This window comes from Stegostoma tigrinum, chromosome 21 (genome assembly GCF_030684315.1).
Source record: "Stegostoma tigrinum isolate sSteTig4 chromosome 21, sSteTig4.hap1, whole genome shotgun sequence".
In the NCBI taxonomy this organism is placed as follows: domain Eukaryota; kingdom Metazoa; phylum Chordata; class Chondrichthyes; order Orectolobiformes; family Stegostomatidae; genus Stegostoma; species Stegostoma tigrinum.
Window position 1 is genome coordinate 3527071 of NC_081374.1, and position 25424 is coordinate 3552494.

A 25424-nucleotide genomic window follows, 5' to 3' on the forward strand; every position below is an offset into this window, starting at 1 on the left:
ATCCGTGTGTGAAGATGAAGTCCCATTTTCACACTGAGAATACTCTCTCTGCATCATATTGTGTGGCACTGTCTCCGTGCTAACATCATAGATTTCAAATAGATTTCACAGCTCAAGACTCGGCGTCCGTGAGGTGCTGTGGGCCATCAATAGCAGCACCATTGTACTCCAGCACATTCTGTAACCTGCTTCTGAGATAGTAGGAACTGCAGATGCGGGAGAATCTGTGTTAACAAGGTGTAGAGCTGGATGAACACAGCAGGCCAAGCAGCAACATAGGAGCAGGAAAGCTGACGTTTCAGGCCTAGACCCTTCTTGAGAAGAACGGTCCAGTCCTGAAACGTCAGCCTTCCTGCTTCTGTGATACTGCTTGGCCTGCTGTGTTCATCCAGCTCTACACCTTGTTATCTCACAATCTGTAACCTCATGGCCTGGCATATCCTCCATTCAATCATGACCATCCAGCCAGGGGATCAACCCTGGTTCAATGAAGAGTGTAGAAGGGTATGCAAGGAGCAGCACCAGGCAGACCTGAAAATGAGGTGCCAAGCTGGTGAAACCATCAAACAGGTTTACTTGCATGGCACAGAGCTAAGCGATCCCACAACCAGTGGAACAAGCCTAAGCTTTGCAGTCCTGCCACACCTAGTTGAGAATGGTGGAGGACAGTTAAACTCCTCACTGGAGGAGCAGGCTCCACAAATATCCCCATCCTCAATGATGGGGGCGCCCAGCACATCGGTGCGGAAGGTAAAGCTGACATATTTGCAACAATTTCACCCAGAAGTGTTGAGTGGAGAATCCACTTCAGCCCCCTTTGGACGTCCCCAGCATCACAGATTTCAACAAAAGAAAGGACTGCAGCTGCTGGGGATCTGAAACAAAACAGAAATTGTTGGCAAAACTCAACAGGTTTCGCAGCATTTGTGGGAGAACGTAACGCTAATGTTTGAAGTCTGTTGACTCTATGTGGCCCTATCGTCACTGAACCTGCTACTAAACAGCAACTTGGAGGTTACCATTGATCAAAAACTCAACCGGACTAGCCATATAAAGATAGTGGCTACAAGAGCAGACCAGAAGCTGGGAATACTGCAGCGAGTAACTCACCTCCTGACTCCTCAAAGCCTGTCCCACCATCTACAAGGCACATATCAGGATTGTGATGGAATATGCCCCACTTCTGAGATAGGTACAGCCCTAACAACACTCAAGAAGCCTGATACCATTTAGAATAAAGCAGCCCACTCGAACATGACCTTAAACATTCAGTCCCTCCAGCTATAAGGCCAAGGGCAGTAGATCCATGGGAACACCACCACCTGAAAATTCCCCTCCAAGCCATTCCCCATCCTGAAATATATTGCTGTTCCTTCACTGTCGCTGAGTCAAATCATGGAATTCTCTCCCCAGCAGCATTGTGGGTTTACCCCACAACACACCGACTGCAGCTCACCAAGGGCTCTTTCTCGAGGGCAATTAGGGACTGCCAGTAAATGCTAGTCTGACTAATGATGCCCACTTCCTGTGAATGAATACAAAATATAGCACTGCAATTTAAAGTGAGCACTACCTTTGTTACAACAACCTCCCTTTTCCACCAATTTACAGAGCGGAGAAATCGTTCCTAGATGGGAGATTCCAAAACGAGACTCGGACAGTTTACTAGACTCTGAGATTGAATCGACAGCCCCGATTCAGGTAGGAATAGCTAAGGTGGATTTAACAAATACTTGACAATGGCTTAGGGCTGGGCCTACATGATCCTGAATGTTAGACAAAGGTGAATTTTCATTGCTCTTGGACTGATCACTGGCAGTGGGTAGGAGCTGGGAGTAATGGTAATGATTCTGTGAGAAGGAAGCGCACTGTTTCCATCAATGGGTGAAGCCAGCTGTAGATGCCAAGGTGTGTGAGTAATGGGCTTCATTCCCAATTCAGGGGTTTCCTGAAGTGAATCCTACTGTGTCTACACCAGCTCTCTCAACAAGTGATTAACCCGGGGGCCCCCTCCCATCTGGTTCCTGTACCCTTGCACCTTCCTCCTTTCCCGATAACACTTTAATTCTGTTTTGAAAACCTTGATTGAACCCGCCTCCATCACATCATCTAGCTGTGTGATTTTAGACCTTCCTCATAATGCTCTCGGTTCCTGATTCTAATTACTGACTGTGACAAAGGATGTTGGGCTAATGTCATCACGAGGCTGCAGGCACTGCGTTGGGGGAGGGGTAAGGGGGTTGTTTCTGCAGAAATCATGGAAGTGTTTGATTGCATAGCTGCAGAGAAAATTTCCTTTAGAGCCATCAATGTTAAATATTCACTGAGAAACCTAATTGGGAATTCAGAAGAACCTCCTTTACCCAGAGAGACGTGAGTCTGTGGGACACACTCCCACAAGGAGTTCTGAGGTGAATAATATCAACCCGTTTAAGGGGAAGGTAGAAAATACTGGCAAGCGGAGGCCATTCAACCCTTCAAGATTGCTCCACCACTCAGTATGATCATGGCTGATCATCCAACCCAGTCCCTTGTTCCCACTCCCCGTCACCCCGCCTCCCGCCATGTGCTTTGATCCCTTTAGCCCCAACTCCTTGAAAACATTCAGTGTTCTGACCTCAACTGCTTTTTGTGGCAAACAATCCCACAGGCTCCCCACATTCTGGGTGAAGACATTTCTCCTCATCTCAGTCCTAAAGAGTCCTTAGACTGTGACCCCTGGTTCTGGACTCCCTGGCCATCCTGCCTGCATTTACCCTGCATGGTCCTATCAGAAGTTTATGTGTTTCTATGGGATTCCCCACTATCATTTTTCTAAACCCCAGTGAATATAGTCCTAACTGATCCAGCCTGTCTTCATATATCAATCAAGCTGAATAAACATGAAGGAGAGGGGGATAGGAGAATGTGCTGGAAAGATGGGGGTGAGGAACAGTCTCATGTGGACTATGAGTGCTGGAGTAGAGCAGTTGGGGTGAATGGCCTATTTGTTCACTGTGAACCTTTGCTTGTTCTCTTGGGCTGCTAGACAAACCCGACTCAAGCTGGCACCCAAACGGAAACTGCTGGAGAAACTCAGCAGGTCTGTGGAGAGAGAAACAGTTAATATTTCAAATGTGGTGTGACAACTTCAGAACTGATAGTAGCTAGAAGAGGGTGGTATATGTGCTGAAGACAGTGGGTGTTGGGGGTGGGGGAGAAAGGAGTGAAGAGGTGGGTGGAGATAGAGACAGAGAGAATGGCAGTTAGGCAGACAGAGAACTGGATGATAATATGCCTGGGAAAAAGAATTCTAAATGCAATCTGGGATGGGATACCAAAAGGAAGTTGAGATTCGTTTTCCTTTTCCAGCCCTCCAGATTGTGCTTTACTCCTCGTGAAGTTTTTATAGAATTCCCTGCAGTGTGGGAACAGGCCATTCGGCCCATCGAGTTAACACCAACCCTCCAAGCAGCATACCACCCAGATCTACCCTCCCCACCCTATTACCCTGCATTTCCCATGGCTAACCCACCTAACCTGAACATCTTTGGGCTGTGGGAGGAAACCCAGGCTGACACAGGGGGAATGTGTAAACTCCACCCAGACAGTTGCCCGAGGGTAGAATTGAACCCGGGTCCCTGTGAGGCAGCAGTGCTAACCACTGAGCCACTATACCACTCTTTTGAAGCATCGTTACTGCTTGAAGGTAGGGAACACAGCATTTAATACTAGCACAGCAGGATCCCATAAACAGTGACGGAGGCAATCTGTTCCTGTGATGCTAATAGAAGCTGACCGGGAATAACTGCCTGTGGTATGGGAGCTTTTGTACCCAGTCGAGAGGCTAGACAGGCCTTCGGTTTAACATTGCTTCAAAGAGCTGGTGCCTGTAACAATGCAGCAGTCCCTCTGTACTGAAGAATTACCCTGGAGAACATGCTCAGGTCCCTCAGTGAAATCTAAACCCAGAGCCGGTGTGTCTTCTCCCTTTGCAGCATCAATGCCATTCTCTCTCTCTCTGGCTCACAGTCAGTGTGGAGGACAGTCCTATCACTGTGAGGGTCTGATATTGCACACTGCTGTGCACTTAGAGAATCTGCCAGCAGTGGGCAGTGCTGAGAACAAGACATTTTCTGCATGGTACAGTTGAGCAAATCAGGTGTCTATTCTCTCTCGTTGTCTGTCATGTCTCATTTCTGGGGCAATGTTTCTGCCCTTTAATCACTCAGTGTGAAGTGACATTCAATTCTGTCAAACATGAACTGGTTAGGATATACATTACTTCTTGGATAAGTTGATAAATCTCATGGACAGGACATTACTGAAAGGATTATAGGTTTCCCTTTAATTCTCCTCATTACCCAAAAGATATTGAACAGCTCGTCATTCCTACATTTTGTGAGATGTGGATTTGTATAAATTGCACATTGGTTTATAGACAGGGAATCAACCCACTGTGAAGACGTCTGACCAGGATTGAGTTAAGGGGAACACCTCTGGCTGATGTGTCATGTCGACAGGTTTTTGATGTGCTGTGGGTGTGGCGACAGAAAGCCTTTTGTTTTCTAATTGCTTTCTCATTAAAATGGTTCCTTATCTTTCAGAACAGTTCCAAGTCCTACATGACCTTCAGCTCCCTGAACTGTGATACGTCCCAGCCTGCATTGGAGAGCAGCCAGCATGGTTCGGAGACAGAGGACATGCTGTGGGATGATCTCCTCAATGGTCCCCGGTGCCATTCCTCATACTCCAGTGAGAGTGAGTGTGAGGGTGTGCACAGACTGACTCGACCCAAGAAAATACCCACGGAGGAGGCAAGCCAACAGGTGGGCCATACAGGCTGGTGAATGTCTGCCCACCTCTTACAATAACATAGTTTTGATGCAGGCTTCCTTAACGTTGTAAAAGACCCATCACAGGTTTATCAATCAAGGAACTAGCACCACTCAGAAGGCTGAATGGTCTTCTGCGGTGTGTATAATTTTAAGTTCGTTCACAGGATTGCAAGTCGCACTTGCAAAAGCAGCACTTGATGCCTGTTTCCTCTCAATGATGATGGTGAACAACTGCTTTGAATGCAACTGAGTGACCTTCCAGGCTTTTCCAGAACGGCAGCTCAGGCTTATTTAAAGGTTTGCAGACAAATATAGACCTGGCCCAGGTAAGGGTGTCAGATTTCTTGCTGTATTGGGCATTACTGAACTGGGCGGATTAGTTGACAATCTGGTAGTTTTGAGGTCACCATCGCTGAGATGAGCTTTTCATTCCAGAATTATTTAGTGAACTCAATTTCAGTTTCCCAGCTGTTGTAGACTCATGCCTGAAGGTCTTTGGTTCAGATCTCTGGATAGCAGTAAAAAAAAGCAAAATACCGACGATGCTGGTAATCGGAAGCAAAAATAGAAAATGTTGGAAAAACGTCGCAGATTACCAGAGATCACAGCCTGAAAAAATCATGCTGATTCTCTCCTGACAGATGCTTGTGGAACCTGTTGAGTAGACCCTTGATTTATTCTCTCGGTTCCTCGTTCAGTAGCCTCACTTCAGTGAAACTGCACTGAAGCAAATTGCACAGGACCCACCCAGTAATTTGTGTGAAGCTATGTTTTGAGATGGCCGACGGTGCCCCTGTGTAGAAAATAAAACAAAGAACTGCAGACCCTGGAAATCTGAAACAAAATCAGAAATTGTTGGACAAATGCAGCAGTAACTGTGGAGCGAGAACCAGAGTTACTATTTCAAGTCATAGCATCCCTACTGAGTGGAAGCAAGCCATTCAGTCCATCATGTCCACACTGACCCTCCAAAGACGTAGGGAGATAGAGGGCTTGGTGATGTGGTGCAATGAAAACAGTCTGTCTCTTCAAAACTAAAGAACTGATCACCACTTCAGAGAGAAAGGAGGAGAACACATCCCCATCTATATCAATGGGAACTGAGGCTGAGGGGGGAAAGAGCATCAAGTCCCTCAGAGCGACGATAACCAATGACCTGTCCTGGATTTCCCACGTAAATGCGACAGTCGAGAAGGTAGAACAACACGTCTTCTTCCTCAGGGGGCTCAGGAAATTTGCCGTGTCCATAAGATCCCTCACCAACTTCTACAGGTGCACCATTGAAAGCAAACTGTCCTGGTGCATAATGGCCTGGTACAGCAACTGCTCTGTCCAGGATCGTGAGAAACTACAGAAGGTGGTGGCACAGCCCAGACCATCACAGAAACCAACCTTCCGTCCGTGGGCTCTATTTACATGGCTCGCTGCTGCAGAAAGACAGCCAACATCGTCAAAGGCCCATTTCACCCCGGTAATGATCTTCCATCAGGCAGAAGGTACAGAAACCTGAACACACGCACCAGCAGGTTCAGGAACAGCTTCTTTCCGGCTGTTATTAAACTGATGAATGGACTCTGTAGCCTCAAATATTGCTGAACTTGCTAATGCTGATCTCGCCTAGCGCACATCCTGCATGTCCCTAAGTCTTCTTGATCAGGTGACTATTCTTCGGAACTGATGCCACTACCTAACCTGATTTGCCCACCCACCAGTTTCAATGCCCCCTTTCCTGCGGGATTGGATCAGAAATGGGTATAGTCTCTACTTGAGCTCCCTTGGATCACATTACTTAAACTTCTTCAACATGTGGGATAGGCAGCCATTCTCATCTGTTCTTTGCCGCGCAGAATGTTACTTACTATCTTATAGGAACTGGCAGGAACGTCTGAGAGCAGGTGGAAGCAGGGAGCTGGCAATAGTTGAAATGTTACTGGAGCATATGAGTTATGACTTAACTGAGCAGGAGTTGGCTCAAGATAGAACTCAGAGTACAGAAGTGGCTGATTTTCCTTCCTTTCACAAGCCCTGTATTTTTTTCTATCAGCTGTGGTTTTACATATACATATATTTTTAGATATAGTGAGACAGAGTAAAAAGTCAACACCATTAATGGACTTTACCATAAATATTGTGTTTCCACGACCAGGAAAGTAGCTGGAATTTAAACACTGCTGTTAAACATGCAGCGCCTACTTGTAAGAACTGCCTTCAGTTGTTTGTCTTGTGCTTCAGAGTGCCTGGCAAACTTGTTGGGCACAATCCCACTTGTTATTAACGTTGAATTTCACAGTTGTCTCCCGTTTGCTGCGTTAGCTTCCATCAAACACACTTAATTCTCTTGCAGTTTTAGCTGCACTTACTGTTCTTTAACTTCCTTTTAGCAGGAACTGTAGTGTCAGGGGATGGTTTGAGCCTGATTTCACCTTTGACGAAGTCTAACTCTGCTTCACTGGGTTGGCACAGTCATATGATAAAGCTGTGGTCAGATCCAAGCTGCAGATTTGGCTGAGCATCCTCCTGTGAAATGTCCTGTTCTCCCACTGGGGAGGGATATCACTTTGATAAAACCGAATCTCGCGTTTATACAAATTTAATTCATTGCCATTTCCCTGGATTGTGTTACTGCATCATTGTTATAGGATTTAATAATCCCTGCATCCAATAGGTTTATGACTGATGTAGACTGGACACCACCAAAATCCCTATAGTATGTAAACCTCACTGCTCCTACACCCCCTCCCTACCTGGAACTTCCTCCAACCCGTACACCATCCCTGTCTCTGTCACCTTCTCCAGCCCCTACACCCCCTCCCTATTTCTGTAACCTCCTCCAGCCCCCACACCCCCTCCCTATTTCTGTAACCTCCTCCAGCCCCCACACCCCCTCCCTATTTCTGTAACCTCCTCCAGCCCCGACACCCCCTCCCTATTTCTGTAACCTCCTCCAGCCCCCACACCCCCTCCCTATTTCTGTAACCTTCTCCAGCCCCCACACCCCCTCCCTATTTCTGTAACCTTCTCCAGCCCCCACACCCCCTCCCTATCTCTGTAACCCCCTCCAGCCCCTACACCCCCTTCCTATTTCTGTAACCTCCTCCAACCCCTACAACCCTCCCTATCTCTGTAACCCCCTCCAGCCCCTACACCCCCTTCTCTATCCCTGAAGTCTCTGCCAGACCCTATGTCCCTCGCTATCTACAGAAGGAGGTGGCTGCTCTCTGTCAATGACATAGACAGTGAGAATTTCAGTGGGGGCGAGGTGATGGCCGAGTGGTATTATCGCTGGACGGTTAACCCAAAGCCCCAGATAATGTTCTGGGGATTCAGGGTTCAATTCCTGCTGTGACCGATGGCGATATTTGTCAGGGGGAGAAAACATCTGTTTCCTTTAGGGAGGGAACCTGCCATCCTTACCTGGTCTGATCTAACTGTGACTTCAGACCCACAGTGATGTGGTCGACTCTTAACTGCTCTGCAATAAATACTGGCGCAGCCAGCAATGTGCTCATCCTGTGAATGGCTAAAAGGAAACATAGTTATAACTAAAATTGCTGTGTTTTATTTTCAGAACCACTTGCAGTGGCTGTACAGCAGTAGCACGGCCTCCCAACGGGTCAGTGCTATCGTCTGGGAAGGGAATGACTGTAAAAAGTTCGATATGTCAGTTCTGGAGATCAGTGAAATGATTATGAAGAAGGTGTGTTTTAAGATGAGAGACGGCATTGGCGCGGACTGTGAGGAGAGAGTGAAGTTAGCTCAGGGTATAATTTGTTAGGAACAAAGCTGGAACACAGAGCGCAGCGGGAGGAGGAAGACTCATGGTGGTGGGTGGGGTGGGGTGTTGGGTTGGGGTGGCCATGGTTGAGATCGGGAAAGAACAGAAGAGAGAGGGCAGGGGCAGAGGAGAGGGTAGATATGATTCCTGGGAACACGAAAAGGCAAAGAGTTCATAAGCAGCAGGAAGGGTGAGGAGGAGATTCACCAGGATGTTGCTTGGGATGGAGCTTTTCAGCGATGTAACCAGGCTGGACAAGCTGGGGTTGTTACCCATGAGCCCATGGTGTTAGGGGCAAAGCCCTGGCATGGATAGAGGATTGGCTGACTGGCAGAAGGCAGGAAGTGGGGATAAAGGGGTCTTCTTCAGGATTTGGTATGATTTGTTATTGTCACATGTACTGAGATAACAATGAAAAGTTTTGTTTTGCATGCTATCCAGACAAATAAACCTTACATAGGTACATCTGGGTAATCAAACAGAATTTAGAATATAATGTTAAATGCAGCTGGTGACTAGTGTTTGGACCACAACTATTCTCGTTATAAATTAACAGCCTGGACAAAGGAGCAGAGGACATTGTGTCATCCACAAACTTAGCAACAAAGGTAGGTGGAGGGACAGGTTGTGTTGACAAAGGGGTAGGCTTGAATGGTGGAGCAGACTTGATGTGCCGAGTGTCTTAATTCTGCTCCTATCTTCATGGCTCTAAGAAGGACTTTTGACGTGGGTGGTGGGCCATAAAGGATGGTGACCCGGGGGAGGTGATATGGTGTGAATCATAGTCGTATACCACAGAAAAGGCCCTTCAGCCCATTGTGCCTGTGCTGACCTGTCTATACTAATCCCACTTTCAAGCACATGGTCTGTTGCTTTGAATGTTATGTTCATCCGAGTACTTTTTAAAAGTTGTGAAGTTTGTAGCCTCAACACCCCTCCCAGGCAGTGCACCCCTACCAGCCTCTTGGTGAGAAAGGTCATCCTCAAATCCCCTCTTAAACTCTTTCCTGTCATCTGAAACTTATATCTCCATGTTATTGACCCTTTGTCAAAAGAGAACAGCTACTTTCTATCCACCCTGTCTACGTCCCTCATAATCCAATCTACTTCAATCAGGTCGCCTCTCAGTTTTCTCTGATCTTAAAAATCAACCCGAGCTGATCTTTGTGATTAATTTGCTCTTTCCCAGGCACCATCTTGGTAAATCTCCTGTGCAGCATTCCACTGCATCTCTTTTCTATCTGCAGTTTTCCAGCCTTATGCTGGTTTGTAACCAACAGCTGTTCTTCTGGTTTCCTTTCAGGCCAGCACCTTTGAGCAGGAGAATGGGTACTGCATCCTGGGCTATTTTGTGACGATAGTGCTTACCTTGCTGCCCTTCACATTCCGCCTCTTTCAACACAAAGACATTGAACAGCTGGTCTCATCCCCTGTCTCTGAGTTACTGGCAGTAGCCTGTGGTGCAAGCCCTGACAGGCTGCTGGTCAGCCTGGTGCTCATTAATGTTATCGAGCGCTTCTGTCTCACGTGGATGGTTTTCTTCATTCTCTGCGTAGCAGAGAAAACATACAAACAGGTGAGCGACAGCACTCTCTCTGTGTAACTTTTTATTTCTGGTCTTGGGAATTTAGATAGACCCAGCATTTATTATCCATCGCTAGTCACCCCTTGAGAACGGGTGGTGAACTTCCTTCTTGAACCTTGTTATGGGGAAAGTGGACGTGAGGAACGTCAAATCAGCCATGATCCTATCGAATGGTGAAGCAGGCTCGAGGGGCAGAATGGCCTAATCCTGTTTCTGTTTCTTATGGTCTTTACTGCTGCAGTCCGTGTGCTGTAGATTGACCCACAATGCCCTTAGGGAGGGAATTCCAGGATTTTGATCCAGTGACACTGAAGGAACAGTGATATTTTTCCAAGTCAGGATAGAGAGTAGCTTGGAGAGGAACTTGCAGGGGGTGGTGTTCCTATGTATCTGCTGCCCTTGTCCTTCTAGATGGAAATGATCAGGGCCGTGGAAGGTGCTGTCAAAAGACTCTTTGTGAATTACAGCAGTGGCTACTGAGTGATGGTCGTGAAGGGAGTGTATGCTTGTGGACAGGGTACTAATGAAGTGGGCTGCTCTGTCCTGGATGGTGTTTCGCTTCTTGAGTGTGGTTGGGGCTGCTCCCATCCAGGCAAGTGGGGAGTATTCCATCGCACTCCTGACTTGTGCCTTGTAGATGGTGAACAGGTTTTGGGGAGTCAGGGGGTGAGTTACTCCCTGCACTATTCCTAGCATCCAGCCTGCTCTTGTAGCCACTGTGTTTATATGGCAAGTCCAATTCAGTTTATAGTCAATGGTAACCCCCAGAATGCTGATCGTGGGGAATTCAGTGATGGTAACACCTTTGATTGTCAAGGGATGCTGGTTCGTTTTTGTTCATTTACGGCTGTGCCTACTGAGTTAAAACCCTTAATCTGCTCATTGATGTGTACACAGCGATTCCTGTTTGCTAAGCTGTTCAGTCATTTGACATCAGCAAGGAAGGCTCGTAAGTCCGAGATCCCTCATTTTAGGCTGAAGAAGGTACAGAACATTAAGATGTGGCTGTCACTGCGCTCCTACCTCAAGGTAAGTGAGCAACTCATAGAATCATACTGCACACTTTATTTTAAATTCATTCACGGGATCTGGGCATCTCTGGCTGGGCCAGCATTTGTTGCCCGTCCCTAATTGACCACAGGGCAGTTAAGAGTCGACCACATTGTTGTAGGCCTGGAGTCACATGTAGGCCAGACCAGGTAAGGATGGCAGTTTCCTTCCCTAAAAGGACACTAGTGAACTAGGTGGGTTTTTTACAACCATTGTTAGACTCTAAATTCCAGATGGTTTTGGGCCTCTAGATTAACTAAGGCTTTCTATAGGTATTTAAGGAATAAAAGAATGACGAGACTAAGATTAGGGCCAATCAAGGATAGTAGTGGGAAGTTGTGTGTGGAGTCAGAGGAGATAGGGGAAGCACTAAATGAATATTTTTCGACAGTATTCACTCTAGAAAACAACAATGTTGTCAAGGAGAATACTGAGATACAGGCTACTAGACTAGATGGGATTGAGGTTCACAAGGAAGAGGTATTAGAAATCCTACAGAGTATGAAAATAGATAAATCCCCTGGGCCGGATGGGATTTATCCTAGGATCCTCTGGGAAGCCAGGGAGGAGACTGCTGAGCCTTTGGCATTGATCTTTAACTCGTCATTGCCTACAGGAATAGTGCCAGACGACTGGAGGATAGCAAATGTGGTTCCCCTGTTCAAGAAGGGGAGTAGAGACAACCCTGGTAATTATATACCAGTGAGCCTTACTTCAGTTGTTGGTAAAGTGTTGGAAAAGGTTATAAGGGATAAGATTTATAATCATCAAGAAAAGAATAATTTGATTAGGGATAGTCAGCACGGTTTTGTGAAGGGAAGGTCGTGCCTCACAAACCTTATTGAGTTCTTTGAGAAGGTGACCAAACAGGTAGATAAGAGTAAACCGGTTGATGTGGTGTATATGGATTTCAGCAAGGCATTCGATAAGGTTCCCCACAGTAGGCTATTGTACAAAATGCGGAGGAATGGGATTGTGGGAGATATAGCAGTTTGGATCAGAAATTGGCTTGCTGAAAGAAGACAGAGGGTGGTAGTTGATGGGAAATGTTCATCCTGGAGACCAGTTACTAGTGGTGTACCGCAAGGGTCGGTGTTGGGTCCACTGCTGTTTGTCATTTTTATAAATGACCTGGATGAGGGCATAGAAGGATGGGTTAGTAAATTTGCAGACGACACTAAGGTTGGTGGAGTTGTGGATAGTGGCGAAGGATGCTGTAGGTTGCAGAGAGACATAGATAAGCTGCAGAGCTGGGCTGAGAGGTGGCAAATAGAGTTTAATGCGGGCAAGAGTGAGGTGATGCACTTTGGTAGGAGTAACTGGAAGGCAAAGCACAGGGCTAATGGTAAGATTCTTAGCAGTGTAGATGAGCAGAGAGATCTCAGTGTCCATGTACACAGATCCTTGAAAGTTGCCAGCCAGGTTGACAGGGCAGTTAAGAAGGCATACAGTGTTTTAGCTTTTATTAATAGAGGGATCGAGTTCCAGAACCATGAGGTTATGCTGCAGCTGTACAAAACTCTGGTGCGGCCGCATTATAAGAAGGATGTGGAAGCTTTGGAAAGGGTACAGAGGAGATTTACTAGGATGTTGCCTGGTATGGAGGGAATGTCTTATGAGGAAAGGCTGAGGGACTTGAGGCTGTTTTCATTAGAGACAAGGTTGAGAGGTGACTTAATTGAGACATAAGATAATCAGAGAGTTAGACAGGGTGGATAGGGAGACCTTTTTTCCTAGGATGGTGATGGCGAGCATGAGGGGGTATAGCTTTAAATTGAGGGGTGAAAGATATAGGACAGATGTCAGAGGTAGTTTCTTTACTCAGAGAGTAGTAAGGGAATGGAACGCTTTGCCTGCAACGGTAGTAGATTCGCCAACTTTAGGTACATTTAAGTCGTCATTGGACAAGCATATGGATGTACATGGAATAGTGTAGGTTAGATGGGCTTCAGATTGGTATGACAGGTCAGCACAACATCGAGGACCAAAGGGCCTGTACTGTGCTGTAATGTTCTATGTTCTATAACTATCTGGTAACAACACTACTAGATATTATCTTCCATGAAGTTTGTTAAATCAGGAGCTTTTGTGGCAGGAGGATGGGCATCCAGAATACTCAATTGAAGGTGATTGGATAAGAAGCAGAGCTGACATGAGGGACCTATTTGGCAAAGCGAGTCATTGTGATCTGGAACTCGCCTGTTTGAAAGTGCAATGGAAGCCAATTCAATGACTTTCAAAAGTGAATTGGATAAATCTTCAAAGAGAATTTATTAATAGGGATGTAGAGCAGGAGCAGCTGCGTCAAATTAATTGAATATCTGTACTAAAAAGCAAGCACAGGGAAGAAGGGTTGATGGGCCTGTGTGTATAATTCTGCAAGAGGGCTGTTCATCTCCTTGTGCCTGCTTTTATCATTCTGTTTGTGTGGATTTGTATCATCGCGAGCGTCTGCAATTAACTACTCTTTTCAGTTTGGTTTTGGGTTGAGAGATTCACTAGCAAACGTTATTACCTGTCCCCAGTGGGAGGTGGTAGGAGCTGCCACACTGGGGTGACTGAGAAGGGGAGGAGGCAAGGACCAGGCAAATGCCCACAGGGAAAGTACACTGAGCCATCGGTCAGGGTTGAGGGAAGAGACTGGAGAATTACCTGGGGCCTTTCGGCCAGCAACACGAGAGCCTGAAACACATTAAAGTGAGGGGGCCAGTCTCGAATTGATATGAGACTCAGGACTGCTCCCATCAAACAAATCTCAAGGTTCCAAAGGTCATTCTAGAGGCCAGTGGCCCAGAACAAGTCACAGCAGTGAAAGGTTCCAAACAAAGGGCTGGGTAGACTCATGCTGACTGGGACGAAGTTGATCGATGGACTCAGTCCCAATAATCAGCCAGCTCTTCTCTCTGATGGGCACGTTTATGTTCCACATTGGGTTAGTGATTATAAATACAGAGTATTGTCAAAACATTACCACCTTTAGCGTTGAATGAGCCACATATAACAGCTGGTTAATTGAAATTGTCTCAGTTAATGGATAATAGATCAGAGAGAGAGAGCAGATGATGTGAGCTTTATGTCCAGATGAATTAATTTTTCAAGTTATTTATGACCTAAGTGTCCCACTTCTCTCAGCTCCAGTGACATCTATCCTTCCTGATGTGCAGAAAAAGGGATGGGATGTGAGGAATGGAGATGTGAAAGTAAAAAGATGGTTCCCCCTCAGGTGTATATCTGGGAAGTTGCAGAGCAATCAAAAGGTGCTGCTTGTAGAAGCAAGTCATCCTGTCACAACACATCGCGCTCAGGCTCTGGTTAGAGTTTGAGCAGGAGTTATCTAACCCCAGGTTACAACATTTGTGGTTAAAAGAACCTGTATACGTGTCTTAGAGATAGTGGGAACTGCTGATGCTGGAGTCAGAGACAACTGTGTGGAGCTGGATGAACACAGCAGGCCAAGCAGCATCAGAGGAGCTGGAAGGCTGATGTTTCGGGGGAGGCAATGATGGAAGGTGGATAAAGGAACAGATAGATCAATGAGGTGGGGATGGAGCCAGGAAAGGTGAGTGGGGGGTGGGGAAGGAAGAGAGCGAGTTGGGAGGGAAGACGGACAGGTCAAAGAGACAGGGATTAGGCTAGTCAGTAGGAACTTGGGTGGGGGGGTTGGTCAGTGAGGTGGGAAGAGCGGATTGGTAGGAGAGAAGATGGACAGGTCAAGGAGGTGGGGACGAGCTCAGCTGGGGAGATTTTGAAGTCCACATTGATACCATTGGGCTGCAGGGCTCCCATGCGAAATACAAGTTGCTGTTCCTCCAGCATGGCATCATTGTAGCACTGCCGGAGGCCCAGGCTGGACATATCATCCGTGGAGTGGGAGGGGAAGTTGAAATGGTTTGCGACTCGGAGGTGCAGTTGTTTGTCACGAACTGAGCGTGGGTGTTCTACAAAGCGATCTGCGAACCTCCGCAGATGCAGTATATTACATTAGATGATGTGCAGGTGAACATCTGTTTGATGTGGAAGGTCTTCTTAGGGCCTGGGATGGGGGTGGGGGGGGGGGGGTATAGGGGCAGGTGTAGCCCTTCCTGCGGTTGCAGGGAACAGTGCAGGGGTGGTGGGGCTGTAGGGGATTGTGGAGTGGACAAGGGAGTGCCGGAGAGCGCGGTCCCTCTGGAAAGCAGACAGGGGTGGGGAGGGAAAAGTGTCTTTGGTGGTGTTATCAGATTACACATGGCAGAGCATGATGCATTGAATCTGGAGGTTGGTGGGATGATATGTGAGGATGAGGGGGATGCTGTCTTTGTTGTTATCGCGGGGACGGGGTGTGAGGGATGAGGTACTGGAAATGAGAGAGATGCAGTTGAGGATGTTTTCAACCACTGTGGATGGGATGTTGGGATGTTGTGGTCCTTGAAAAACAAGGATATCCGAGATGTTCGGGAGTGGAACGCCTCATCTCGGGAGCAGATATGGCGGAGGTGAAGGAATTGGGAAAAGGGTTAGGGTCAAGGTGGTGGGTGGGAGGAGGTGTATTATAGGTAACTGTGGGAGTCAGTGGGCTTGAAATGGATATTGATTTCCAGGTGATTGCCAGAGATGGAAACAGATGTCCAGGAAGAAGGGACAGGTATTGGAGACGGTCCAGGTGATCTTAAGGTTGGGGTGGAAGGTGTTGGTGAAGAGAATGAACTGTTCGAGCTCCTTGTGGGAGCACGAGGTGGTGCCGATACAGTGGTCGATATGACGGAGGAAGAGGTGGGGGTTGGGGCCAGTGTAGGTGCGGAAGAGGGACTGTTTCATGTAATCCACAAAGAGGCAGACATAGCTTGGGCCCATACGGGTGCCCATGGTCACCCCCTTTGTCTGTAGGAAGTGGGAGGAATTGAAAGAGAAGTTGTTGAGGGTGAGGACAAGTTCAGCTGAGGGTTCAGTGGAGAGTGACTGGTCAGGCCTCTGGGATAGGAAGAAGCAGTGGGCCTTTAGGCCATCTGCATGGGCAATGCAAGTGCCTAGGGATTGTACATCAATGGTAAAGATGTGGTGTTGGGGATCGGGGAACCAGAGGTTTTGGAGGTGGTGGTGAGCATGGGTGGTGTCACGGACGTAGGTAGGGAGTTCCTGGACCAGGGAGGAGAAAATGGAGTTGAGATAAGTTGGGTGGGGCAGGAGCAGGCAGAGACAATGCATCAACCAGGGCGGTCAGGTTTGTGGATTTTGGGAAGGAGATAGAAGCAGGCGGTGCGGAGTTGGGAAATGATGAGGTTGGAGGCTGTGGGTGGAAGGTCACCTGAGGTGATAAGGTTGTGGATGGTCTGGGAGATGGTGTTTTGGTGCTCAGGGGTGGGGTCATGATCAAGGGGGCGGTGTCAGAGATCTGGTCTGTAGAGAGAGAGCCTACTCCTGAGAAATTCTTGGGTGACCAATCGCATAAACCTTTAATTTGCATCAAGCTTTCAAACTGAAATAAAAAAGCAATTAATTGATTAACATCCCTCCTCTCTCTCCCCCCAACTCTTCCTACTATCTCAGAGTGGTAGGAACTTTGATGCTGGAGAATCTGAGATAAGTTGTAGAGCTGGATGAACAAAGCAGACCAAGCAGCATCGGAGGAGCAGGAAAGCTGACATTTTGGGTCAGGACCCTTTTTCAGAAATGGGGGATGGGAAGGGGATTCTGAAATAAATAGAGAGGGGAGGTGACACTAGAAGGTGAAATAAATAGAGAGGGGAGGTGACACTAGAAGGTGAAATAAATAGAGAGGGGAGGTGACACTAGAAGACGGACAGGTCAAAGAGGCGAGGATGAAGCCAGTAAAGGTGAATGGAGGGATTTGGGATGGGGTTTGGACAGTGAGGAGGGAGAGGTGGGGTGGGAGGGAAGATGGACATGTCAAGGAGGAGGGGATGAGAAGCCCAACGCCCCCATCCCACCTCCTTGACTCATGTCTTCCCTCCCACCTATATGCTCCACAATCCACCTTCTATCACTGGCCCTCCCATTTATTTCAGAGCCTCCTCCCCTCCCCTCCCCCATTTCAGAAGGGTCCAGACTCAAAACGTCAGCTTTCCTGCTCCTCTGATACTGCCTGGCCAGCTGCGTTCATCCAGCTCCGCACCTCGTTCTCTTTCTACCACTTGCTGTTCTGCTCATTCTGACACACTCTATTAGAACAACTCCTCACCATCTATTTCTCTATTTCCCCCTTTCCCTCATTCTCAGAGGCGGGGCCCACAACGCTCGGTTGATGTCATTGTTTCATCAGCATTCTTACTCACCCTGTCCATCGCTTTCATCTGCTGTGCTCAGGTAAGATTCAGAATGGCTTTCCATGTATTGAAAAGGAGGAAACTTTGTTCCCTGTGCTCCAGGGAACACTATTTCTGATGTCTGTGAATTGCTTTGTTCCATTCTTGTAACCACTCTCCCCATCCCCTTTGTTAATCCCACTATCCCCACATCACAGTCTCTAGCCAACACCCATGTTACCCTAATGATACATTGTGCAGGGCCGAGGGAGCACCACGCTGGCAGTGGGCCAGGGCCGAAGCTTTGCTACATTATTGATGTTGCCATTTTAGAGATAACAATTTGAAGTAAAGGCCTGTCTACTCTCGCGAGTGGAAGTGAAAGATCCAACCTTGTGGCTTGGAGGGCAACTTGTAGGTGGTGGTAGTCCCTGCTACTGTCATCCTTCTAGCTGAGGATCTTTACTGAATTTCCGCACAGCCCTGTGGTTGGCGCACACTGCTGCTACTGAGCACTGATGGTGGAGGGAGCATAAATCGAGCAGAAATTGCTGGAAAAATCTCAGCAGGGTTGGTACCACCTGTGGAGAGAAATCAGAGTTAACATTCCCAGTCTAGTGACATGTTCTGCATAAATGCTAACCTTTCCCATTTGCCAGTTGAGGAAGGATCACTGGACCAAAAACGTGAACTCTGCTTTGTCTCCATAGATGCTTCCAGAACTGCTGAGCTATTCCAGCAATTTCTGTTTTTGTTTCAGATTTACATTCTCAGAAGTCAGACAACACCAGGTTATAAGTCCAATAGGTTTATTTGAATTCACAAGCTTTCAGAGCACTGCTCCTTCTGACTTTGCTGACCCCAGTCCAACACTGACACTGCCGCATCATACGTAAGCCAAACAGGCTGCTTTGAGCTGCTTGTGCTGGTGGAACTGCATTCATCCAGGCAAGTGGAGAATATTCCATCACATTCATGCCTTTTGGGGAAGAGGTTTGTTTATTAGACTCAATTTCCGTAACTCAAAAATTATTTTCTTTCATTCCAAGATCCTCCACGGCCACATGAGCTTTCTGGATTCACTCTATAACTGGGAGCTACTGATCTGGGAAGCAGCCCTGGCAATTTTCCTGTTAAGGTTGGTGACACTGGGCTCAGAGGTCAGCAGGAAATACAATAATGTTTCGATCTTGCTCACAGAACAGGTATGTGCCAAATGTTTATCTAGCAGAACCTATTAATGGGGAGCAAAAACAAGAATTGTTGGAAGAGCTCAGCACGTCTGGCAGCATCCGTGGAAAAAAAATCAGTTAATGTTTCAGGTTGAGTGACGCTTAGAACTGACGGTAGCAGGGAAAATGTTGGATTACTTTCAGAAGATTGGTGGTAGCAGTAGCAAATAAGATTCTTTTATCTGTTCAACTGTTCATCTCTCTCTGTGGGCTCAATCATTTACTCTCTCCCCTCACCCAATCTTCTGAATATAAACTGACATTTTCCTGGCTACCAATATTTCTGAGGGAGTGTCAATCAACCTGAAACATTAACTCTAATTTCTCTCCACATGCTGCCAGACCTGCTGAGCTTTTCCAGCAATTTTTGTTTTTGTTTGATTTACAGCATCCACAGAAACTTCAGTTTTTATTCCCTTAATGAAGAGTTGGCTGGAAGGGATCCCCAATGGTTGTTGGTAACAGGTACCTGCATGTCTTGGACTATTTAATTCTGGTCTCACCCAGCTCAACCATTTTTACAGAGGAATTGTTTTATAATTTTGGCAGGTTTACAGAAAGTGTTGGGAAACAGAAAAAAGTTGGCTTTGCTTTGAGGAGAGAGCTGTATTGGCAGACTGCACTAAATTTTTATCAGTGCATTTTATTCCCTTCAATAGATCAACTTGTATTTAAAGATGGAAATGAAACCCAACAAGAAGGAACAGCTCTCCATTGTGAATAACGTGCTGAAACTTGCCACAAAATTATTGAAGGTGAGAAAGTCCCACTATTTTTCTAACTCTCTCCTGCACCAGTGCTAACTACTTAGTAAGGACAGGAACTGATTCCGCTGTTAACCTTTACACAGCTGAAAAGTAACTCAGCATTAACTGACTCACCAGAATAACAGACTGTCACAGGAGGTGTCTGAGGGTGCTGTGGAATTGTTCCTCAGAGAGTCAGCACCTCCATGTGGGGAGGGAAGAGGAAAAGTCTTGGGAGTATTGTTATCACCAAGTCAGTGCTGTGCTATACCCCTCTACAGGAGCTGGACTCCCCATTCCGGGTGTACGGACTGACTATGAACCCGTTGCTGTACAACATTACACGGGTCGTCATCTTGTCTGCAGTGTCTGGAGTGATCAGTGACCTGCTCGGCTTCAACCTCAGGGTGAGTGACCCCACCCCAAACAAAGGCTGACACAGCCATCAGTCCCACAGAGTAGACCGCCTCTTACCTTGTGCTCTCACCTGCCCCATTCCTTTTGGCATCAACTCAGTTGCTGCTAATCCTTATGGCACTGGTGATTTACAGTCTGTTTCTCTCCTTTTCCCCAGCTTTGGAAGATTAAGTGATCTTGGGCTTTGAGTGGAGTCTCAGGAAGAGTCGTCAGCAGGTTGCTGAGACGGTGTCAAATTTGCTGGGGAGGCTGGTTTGGGGAATTTCCACTTCGGTTCCTGTGCCCTTAACAATGGATAGGGAGACACGAGGGCAGAAATGGTCAAGTAAACTCCAGGGACCCATTTAGTATTTTTTTTTCGTCTGCCCTCACCAGCCATGTCCAGGTACTCCTGCAAGCCTTTTCCAAACAGGCAGTAACAAAGAGATGCAGCAGATCTGAGTAAATGAATGTGGATACAGCATCTCTCAGTTGGTTAAAAACGATTGTATTTCAATCTTTTCCTTGGTTCTGACAGAAGGTTGTCTCAACCTGAAACCTGAACTGCTTTTCTTGCTCCTCTTTGTTGGTGCCTGACCACCTGATTTTCTGTTTTTAATTGCACAACTCTTTCCTTAACTTGTAACATTTCCCCCAGGTACAGGTCTGATTACTCCCTCAAAAGCTGGAACTGAAGGCTGACGTTGTAAAATATTATACCCATGCTGCTGCTAAAATCATGTATTTTATCAGGGAGTTGGTCAGTGTGTACTCTTTGAATCAATCTATTTTTCTGCTGTGTATAACTGTATAATTTATTTCCAAATAAAGCTTACACTCATTTCATTCATTTTGGCTTTTCATTGTAAATTCAAGCCCTTTCTTCACATTACATAAAGCATTATCATCTGAGTGACCCAAAATGTTCAACAACAATTTTCTTTAAGACACCAGAATGATCAAGGCAGAGGGAGAAATTAGGCAGCTCAGCTCGGGAAATTGCTGTGATAAAAACCAAACTCAGTGCAGTACTCTCTGTTCTGAACTATATCAGGCTCTAGCCTGGATTTTGAGCAGGATTGGGACCCAAACCCATGCCTTTTGAGCATACCCGTGGACTCACCCAGCGTGTGGAAGAGAGTCGTCCTTGTCTGCAAGAGACTGTCAATGACGACAGCTGAGCCACAGCTGGTACTCAAGGACTGAGGCAGTACAACAGAGGACGCGGGAAGACAAGAACATGAAGCTCAATTACCTCTGCTGGACCTCACTTCCATGTTAAATTGTCCCAACTGTGGAAGTAACTGAAGGTGCAGCACCCTGAATTCAATTACCCAGTCACCTAGTTTTCAAACAACTTGCATTGACATCAGGCTTTTAACAGAAACAGGTAACAATGGTCCCATTAGAGTATGAGCTGGAACATAGTGTAGCCAACTCAAACAGCAAAGCTAATGATTCACCATCTTGACCACAAGTTTTGAAACACATGCTGGGATTGAAAGTTAAGGTTTATTTTACAGTGCAACACCATGACAAAGGATTTGCATTTCTCATGTCATACATTAAAAAAATATGAGGGTTTACAGATCTCGCCCTAATGACAGTATTTATAGAGACTGTACAGTATAAAAATTTACAACCAACACACTCAAGGCTTGTTCAGCTTTACTCAAAGGCTGCATCCACGCCATGAGTACAGTACAGTCTACAAGATGCTGTGAATGCTACTAATGTTTGGGGGGGTAAGGGGGACCTGGGGGAACTGTGTTAGTCTACCGCACCAAGGAAATAAAATTAGACATCAACAGCGTAGGGTGAAAACTGGAGCTCCGCTGTTTATGAATTGCTAGGAATTTCAAACCACCTTTGCATGGACTCCAATGTTCAACACTTGGCATGAACAGAATATGACATACAGCAGTAAAATGGTCACAAGACTCCACCAGCACCACACACAGGGCAGGCTCTCCATTCCACCTCCTACACACTCTTAGCAGGAAAAGGATTTATAGTACACAGGGTAATGGGGTACAAATTTGGCCAATGCACGTTCCTGCAGGTCAAAGTGGCTTGGTAGAAGGTTAAAAAAATGTCAACACAATTCGAGGTTGGAAAGAGCACCTTGCAGAATGAGAGCAGGGCAACGGGGCAAGTTCAAAAGCGGTTTCACAAAGTCTCCAAAGAGACAGGGAAATAACAAACAAGAAACAATTCACTTATGCTATCACCTGCCCTGCTCATTTCCAAAGTATTCCATCACTACTATTTACAATAATTCAAGCTTGAGTGTTTCCCACAATACTGATCTGAGTGGAGAAGAGAAATGACTAGTCAAACAAACAGAACAGGAACAGAGTGAGACTCCAACGCAACAGCACCGGAGATGCAAATTTTGAAAAAAAAATGTTTAAAAACTAAATGTCACAAATACTGAAGACGTTTATAAACCGCATCAAAATCACTGAAAAACAAAATATTTTACACTGGTAGTCTAATGAAACACGACACAAAGTTACAGAACCTAATTAATAGCAGTTTATAACATGGACTTGAAGAACCTGGTAACAATACAGATCTCAGAAGAGACAGGAATCCTAAATTTCTGGTGGTCAGAATACTGCACCAAAGTAACAGCAAGAGATTGTGTGTGTACAGTGTTAGAAAACATCGAAGAGTAATGCATGCACAGTGTGACACTGAGCTGGTTTAGAGCAGACACAAGCACGTGAGACAGCTTTTGAAATACTCATGTGTTTGCGGACCATTAAAGCTAAAGACTCAAGTAGTACACAAAAAAAAAAGCTGCTCTGGGTAGTGTCCAAGGTTGTTTGCTCATTAGCCTGTGTTGATCGCAAACCGGAACAGAAACAGTGTATAAGTCGTTACTCAATAGCCTCACACTCAGTTAGAGACAAGTCATTTCAAAGGCAGAGATTTGGTGACAGTAAATTCTCATAGCTCACGTATCACAGAAGTCACTGGCTGTGATTGGGATGTTCAAGCTGGCGAGACTGACGGGGAATATGGACTGCGTAACAACTGCTGTGATCAAAAAGGCAATGTGCCAGAGTGAGAGGAACTGGTCACTTGTACAAAGTGTAAACTGCACAAAATCAACATCTGTTCATTAAAAAAATAAAGTGTCACACAGCCTGTATTGCCATCATAAGGCAGACAAGTTTGTCCAAACAATGGGAGCAACCAGAAAAATCCTTCACTTTGACTAAAATGTTTCAATGCAAAAAAACTTGACTGCACTTAACTTTAAATAAGATGCAACTTACACTTAACAGAAATCAAAAGTTTATAAAAATAATTTAAACATATATAACGAAGTTTGCTTTCAGTTACATGGGTCTCTGAGCATCTGGTTTTTTCCAGGGTCCAGGGGTTATTTGTGGTTTTCTTACAGCAGGTACAGTTCTGGGTGCAGGGCTGGAGTGGTGTGTGGAGGGGTCTTCCTCACCATGTCTCTCCATTTCATGCTCTGCTTTCCTTTGTTCCTGGCTCTTGGACTGATTGTCAGTCCTGCTGAAGGCGCTGGGTTGTTCGGTTGCTGTAGAGTGGGAGCTGTCTCGCACAGTTTTGCCTGTCCCTTGGGCAAGGTCCGGAGGTTGGAATGTTTCCTGCACCCCAACACGTGACATCTGCCTCTTTTTTTGATGCCTGTCATCTGTCTTTCCCGACACCTCACCACACTGGAGAGGCGCACTGGCTAAATGCTCCTCGGTGTGGGAGGGTGACCAAGCGTAACTCCTGTTGCAGTGTCTGTGATTTGGGCTCCCAGATTGGTTAGTCACCCGTTTAGAATGAGCCACTGTAACCAGGCTGGACCCATCATCTCTGCTCTCAGCTTGCTCTCCCAGAGTCACACTATCCAATTCCTCTCTACTTCCTTCTCTATCCTTCCTGCTCACCTTTCTTGGACTCTGTGACCTACTCGTACCTCCTGCTGGCCTTCCCTTTGCATTGACCTCCCAAGAGCTGCCCTTGTTGCTTTCTGACGGTTCTTTAAACTTTCCCCTCCTTGGGCTTCCTGATGCTTCTGGCTTCTGCCTCCTTTGCTTCTCAGCTTTCTTGGGGCTAGCTGACCGCTCCCGGTATCCAGCAGCTTGCCTGGCAGCATGTCTGTGAGGACTCAGGGCCCTGCTTTCAATGCCAGTGACCAATACCTCGTCATTCCTGGCCAGTTGCTCTCGCCTTGCACTGCACCCACTCTCTCCATCTGGTTTCGTCGGCCCGTCCTTCACAATTTCCGACTTGTCTCCTTCCTCAGCATTCTGACCACCCGTGAGGTTTGCCGTTCTAGCCGGTACCCAGTGCTGGTCAGCGGCCAGTGATCCCGGCCCCCGCTGGGCACTGGTGAGCGAGTCATGTTGTCTCCACGTCTTCTCATGTTTAAAAGTCTCTGCAGGGTCAGTGAGATGAGGGTTGGGAGTGGGATGTGGATAAGATGGCAATGGCTGGTTTTCAGCAGCTGTGTTTAGTTCCTGGAGGCTGGTATATGGGGCGCTCTGGGTATCCCAATCGTCTGGAAAATAAGCAAAGCATTTATTGTTCTGCATTAGATAGAAAACAAATACCAAAGAAGAACAACTATGTACATCACAGTTCCCTTTTGCATGATGCATAATCCCATACCGCCCCAAATCGCAGCACACAACGCAAAATCCTTCCTAGCATGCATGATGCACCAAGACACAGAGACAGGGAGGGCGGGTGAGGGGCAGGGACAGACAGATATGGGGGGGGGGGGGGGGGGGGGGGTGTTGGGAGACAGGGACTGACAGAGGTTGGGGGTGGGAGCTGGTGGGAGACAGACAGCAACCCGGAGGGGAGGGGGGTTGGGGGTGAGGGTGAGAGCACGAAGACGACAGGGAGAGACAGACGGGTGGGCGAACGGCGGGGGGTTGGATGAGAGAGCAAGAGAGAGAGAATGCAAGGGGGGTGAATGAGAGAGCGAGAGAGAGGGAGGGGATGAATGAGATGGAGAGGGTGTTGAATGAGAGAGGGGGGAGGGGGAGGGAGGGGTTGCGAAAGAGAGAGAGATAAGAGCGAGGGGGGAGGGGCGAAAGAACGAGGGAGGGAAGGCGCGTGCGAATGAGAGCACACGCAGGGGGAGAATGACCGTGAAGGGGCAGGGTGGGGCAAATGACAAAGAGATGGGGAGCAAATGAAATGATGTACCGAGCAGATCACACCTGCTGTTTTTATTGGGGAGGTACTGTTGGTTCAGAGTAGGGCCCTGAGATTCCTCAGATCAAGCATTTAAATCTCACTGTAGGAAGTTGATGGAAATTAAATGGAATCTCGCTTGTACAAAACAGCGCGTGGGCTGACATCAGAAAAGGATGTCAGAATGTCTTAAAGCCCAACTGGTTTATGAATGCCGTTCAGAGAGGAAACTAGCTGTCCGAGCTAGTGCTCCACAGCGCACATTTCCCAGTTGGCTGTCCTTTGAGAGATTGAGGAGTTTGGGCCTGCATGGTCAGCATTTAAGCAGAATGAGGGTTGAAACTTCAAACTCTTGAATGGTTCAAGTGACTGCAAGGAAGGAGCTTCCCCTGATTGGGGGTGG

General features: G+C 46.9%; 2 protein-coding genes across 10 annotated transcripts in view; one reads left to right on the plus strand and one right to left on the minus strand.

The window, feature by feature from the left end:
* LOC125462753 (protein PHTF1-like) overlaps positions 1-20665 on the plus strand; it is a 36961-nt gene extending 16296 nt beyond the window's left edge. Inside the window, exons 9-18 of one of the 2 annotated variants that reach the window (XM_048553081.2) lie at positions 1612-1701; positions 4587-4808; positions 8386-8514; positions 9896-10168; positions 11075-11206; positions 17444-17530; positions 18519-18674; positions 19361-19456; positions 19729-19854; positions 20022-20665. In XM_048553081.2, the coding sequence (XP_048409038.2) occupies positions 1612-1701; positions 4587-4808; positions 8386-8514; positions 9896-10168; positions 11075-11206; positions 17444-17530; positions 18519-18674; positions 19361-19456; positions 19729-19854; positions 20022-20039 (1329 nt within the window). In that variant the 3' untranslated portion in view covers positions 20040-20665. The remainder of the gene's footprint in view (positions 1-1611; positions 1702-4586; positions 4809-8385; positions 8515-9895; positions 10169-11074; positions 11207-17443; positions 17531-18518; positions 18675-19360; positions 19457-19728; positions 19855-20021) is intronic. The other variant, XM_059653305.1, reaches the window with a different exon arrangement.
* A 671-nt stretch (positions 20666-21336) lies between these two features.
* The window catches only part of magi3a (membrane associated guanylate kinase, WW and PDZ domain containing 3a), a 123788-nt gene continuing 119700 nt past the window's right edge, over positions 21337-25424 (minus strand). For 7 of the 8 annotated variants that reach the window (XM_048553076.2, XM_048553078.2, XM_048553074.2 and 4 more), the window contains one exon: positions 21337-24377. In XM_048553076.2, coding sequence (XP_048409033.2) covers positions 23194-24377 — 1184 coding nt within the window. In that variant the 3' untranslated portion in view covers positions 21337-23193. The remainder of the gene's footprint in view (positions 24378-25424) is intronic. The other variant, XM_048553077.2, reaches the window with a different exon arrangement.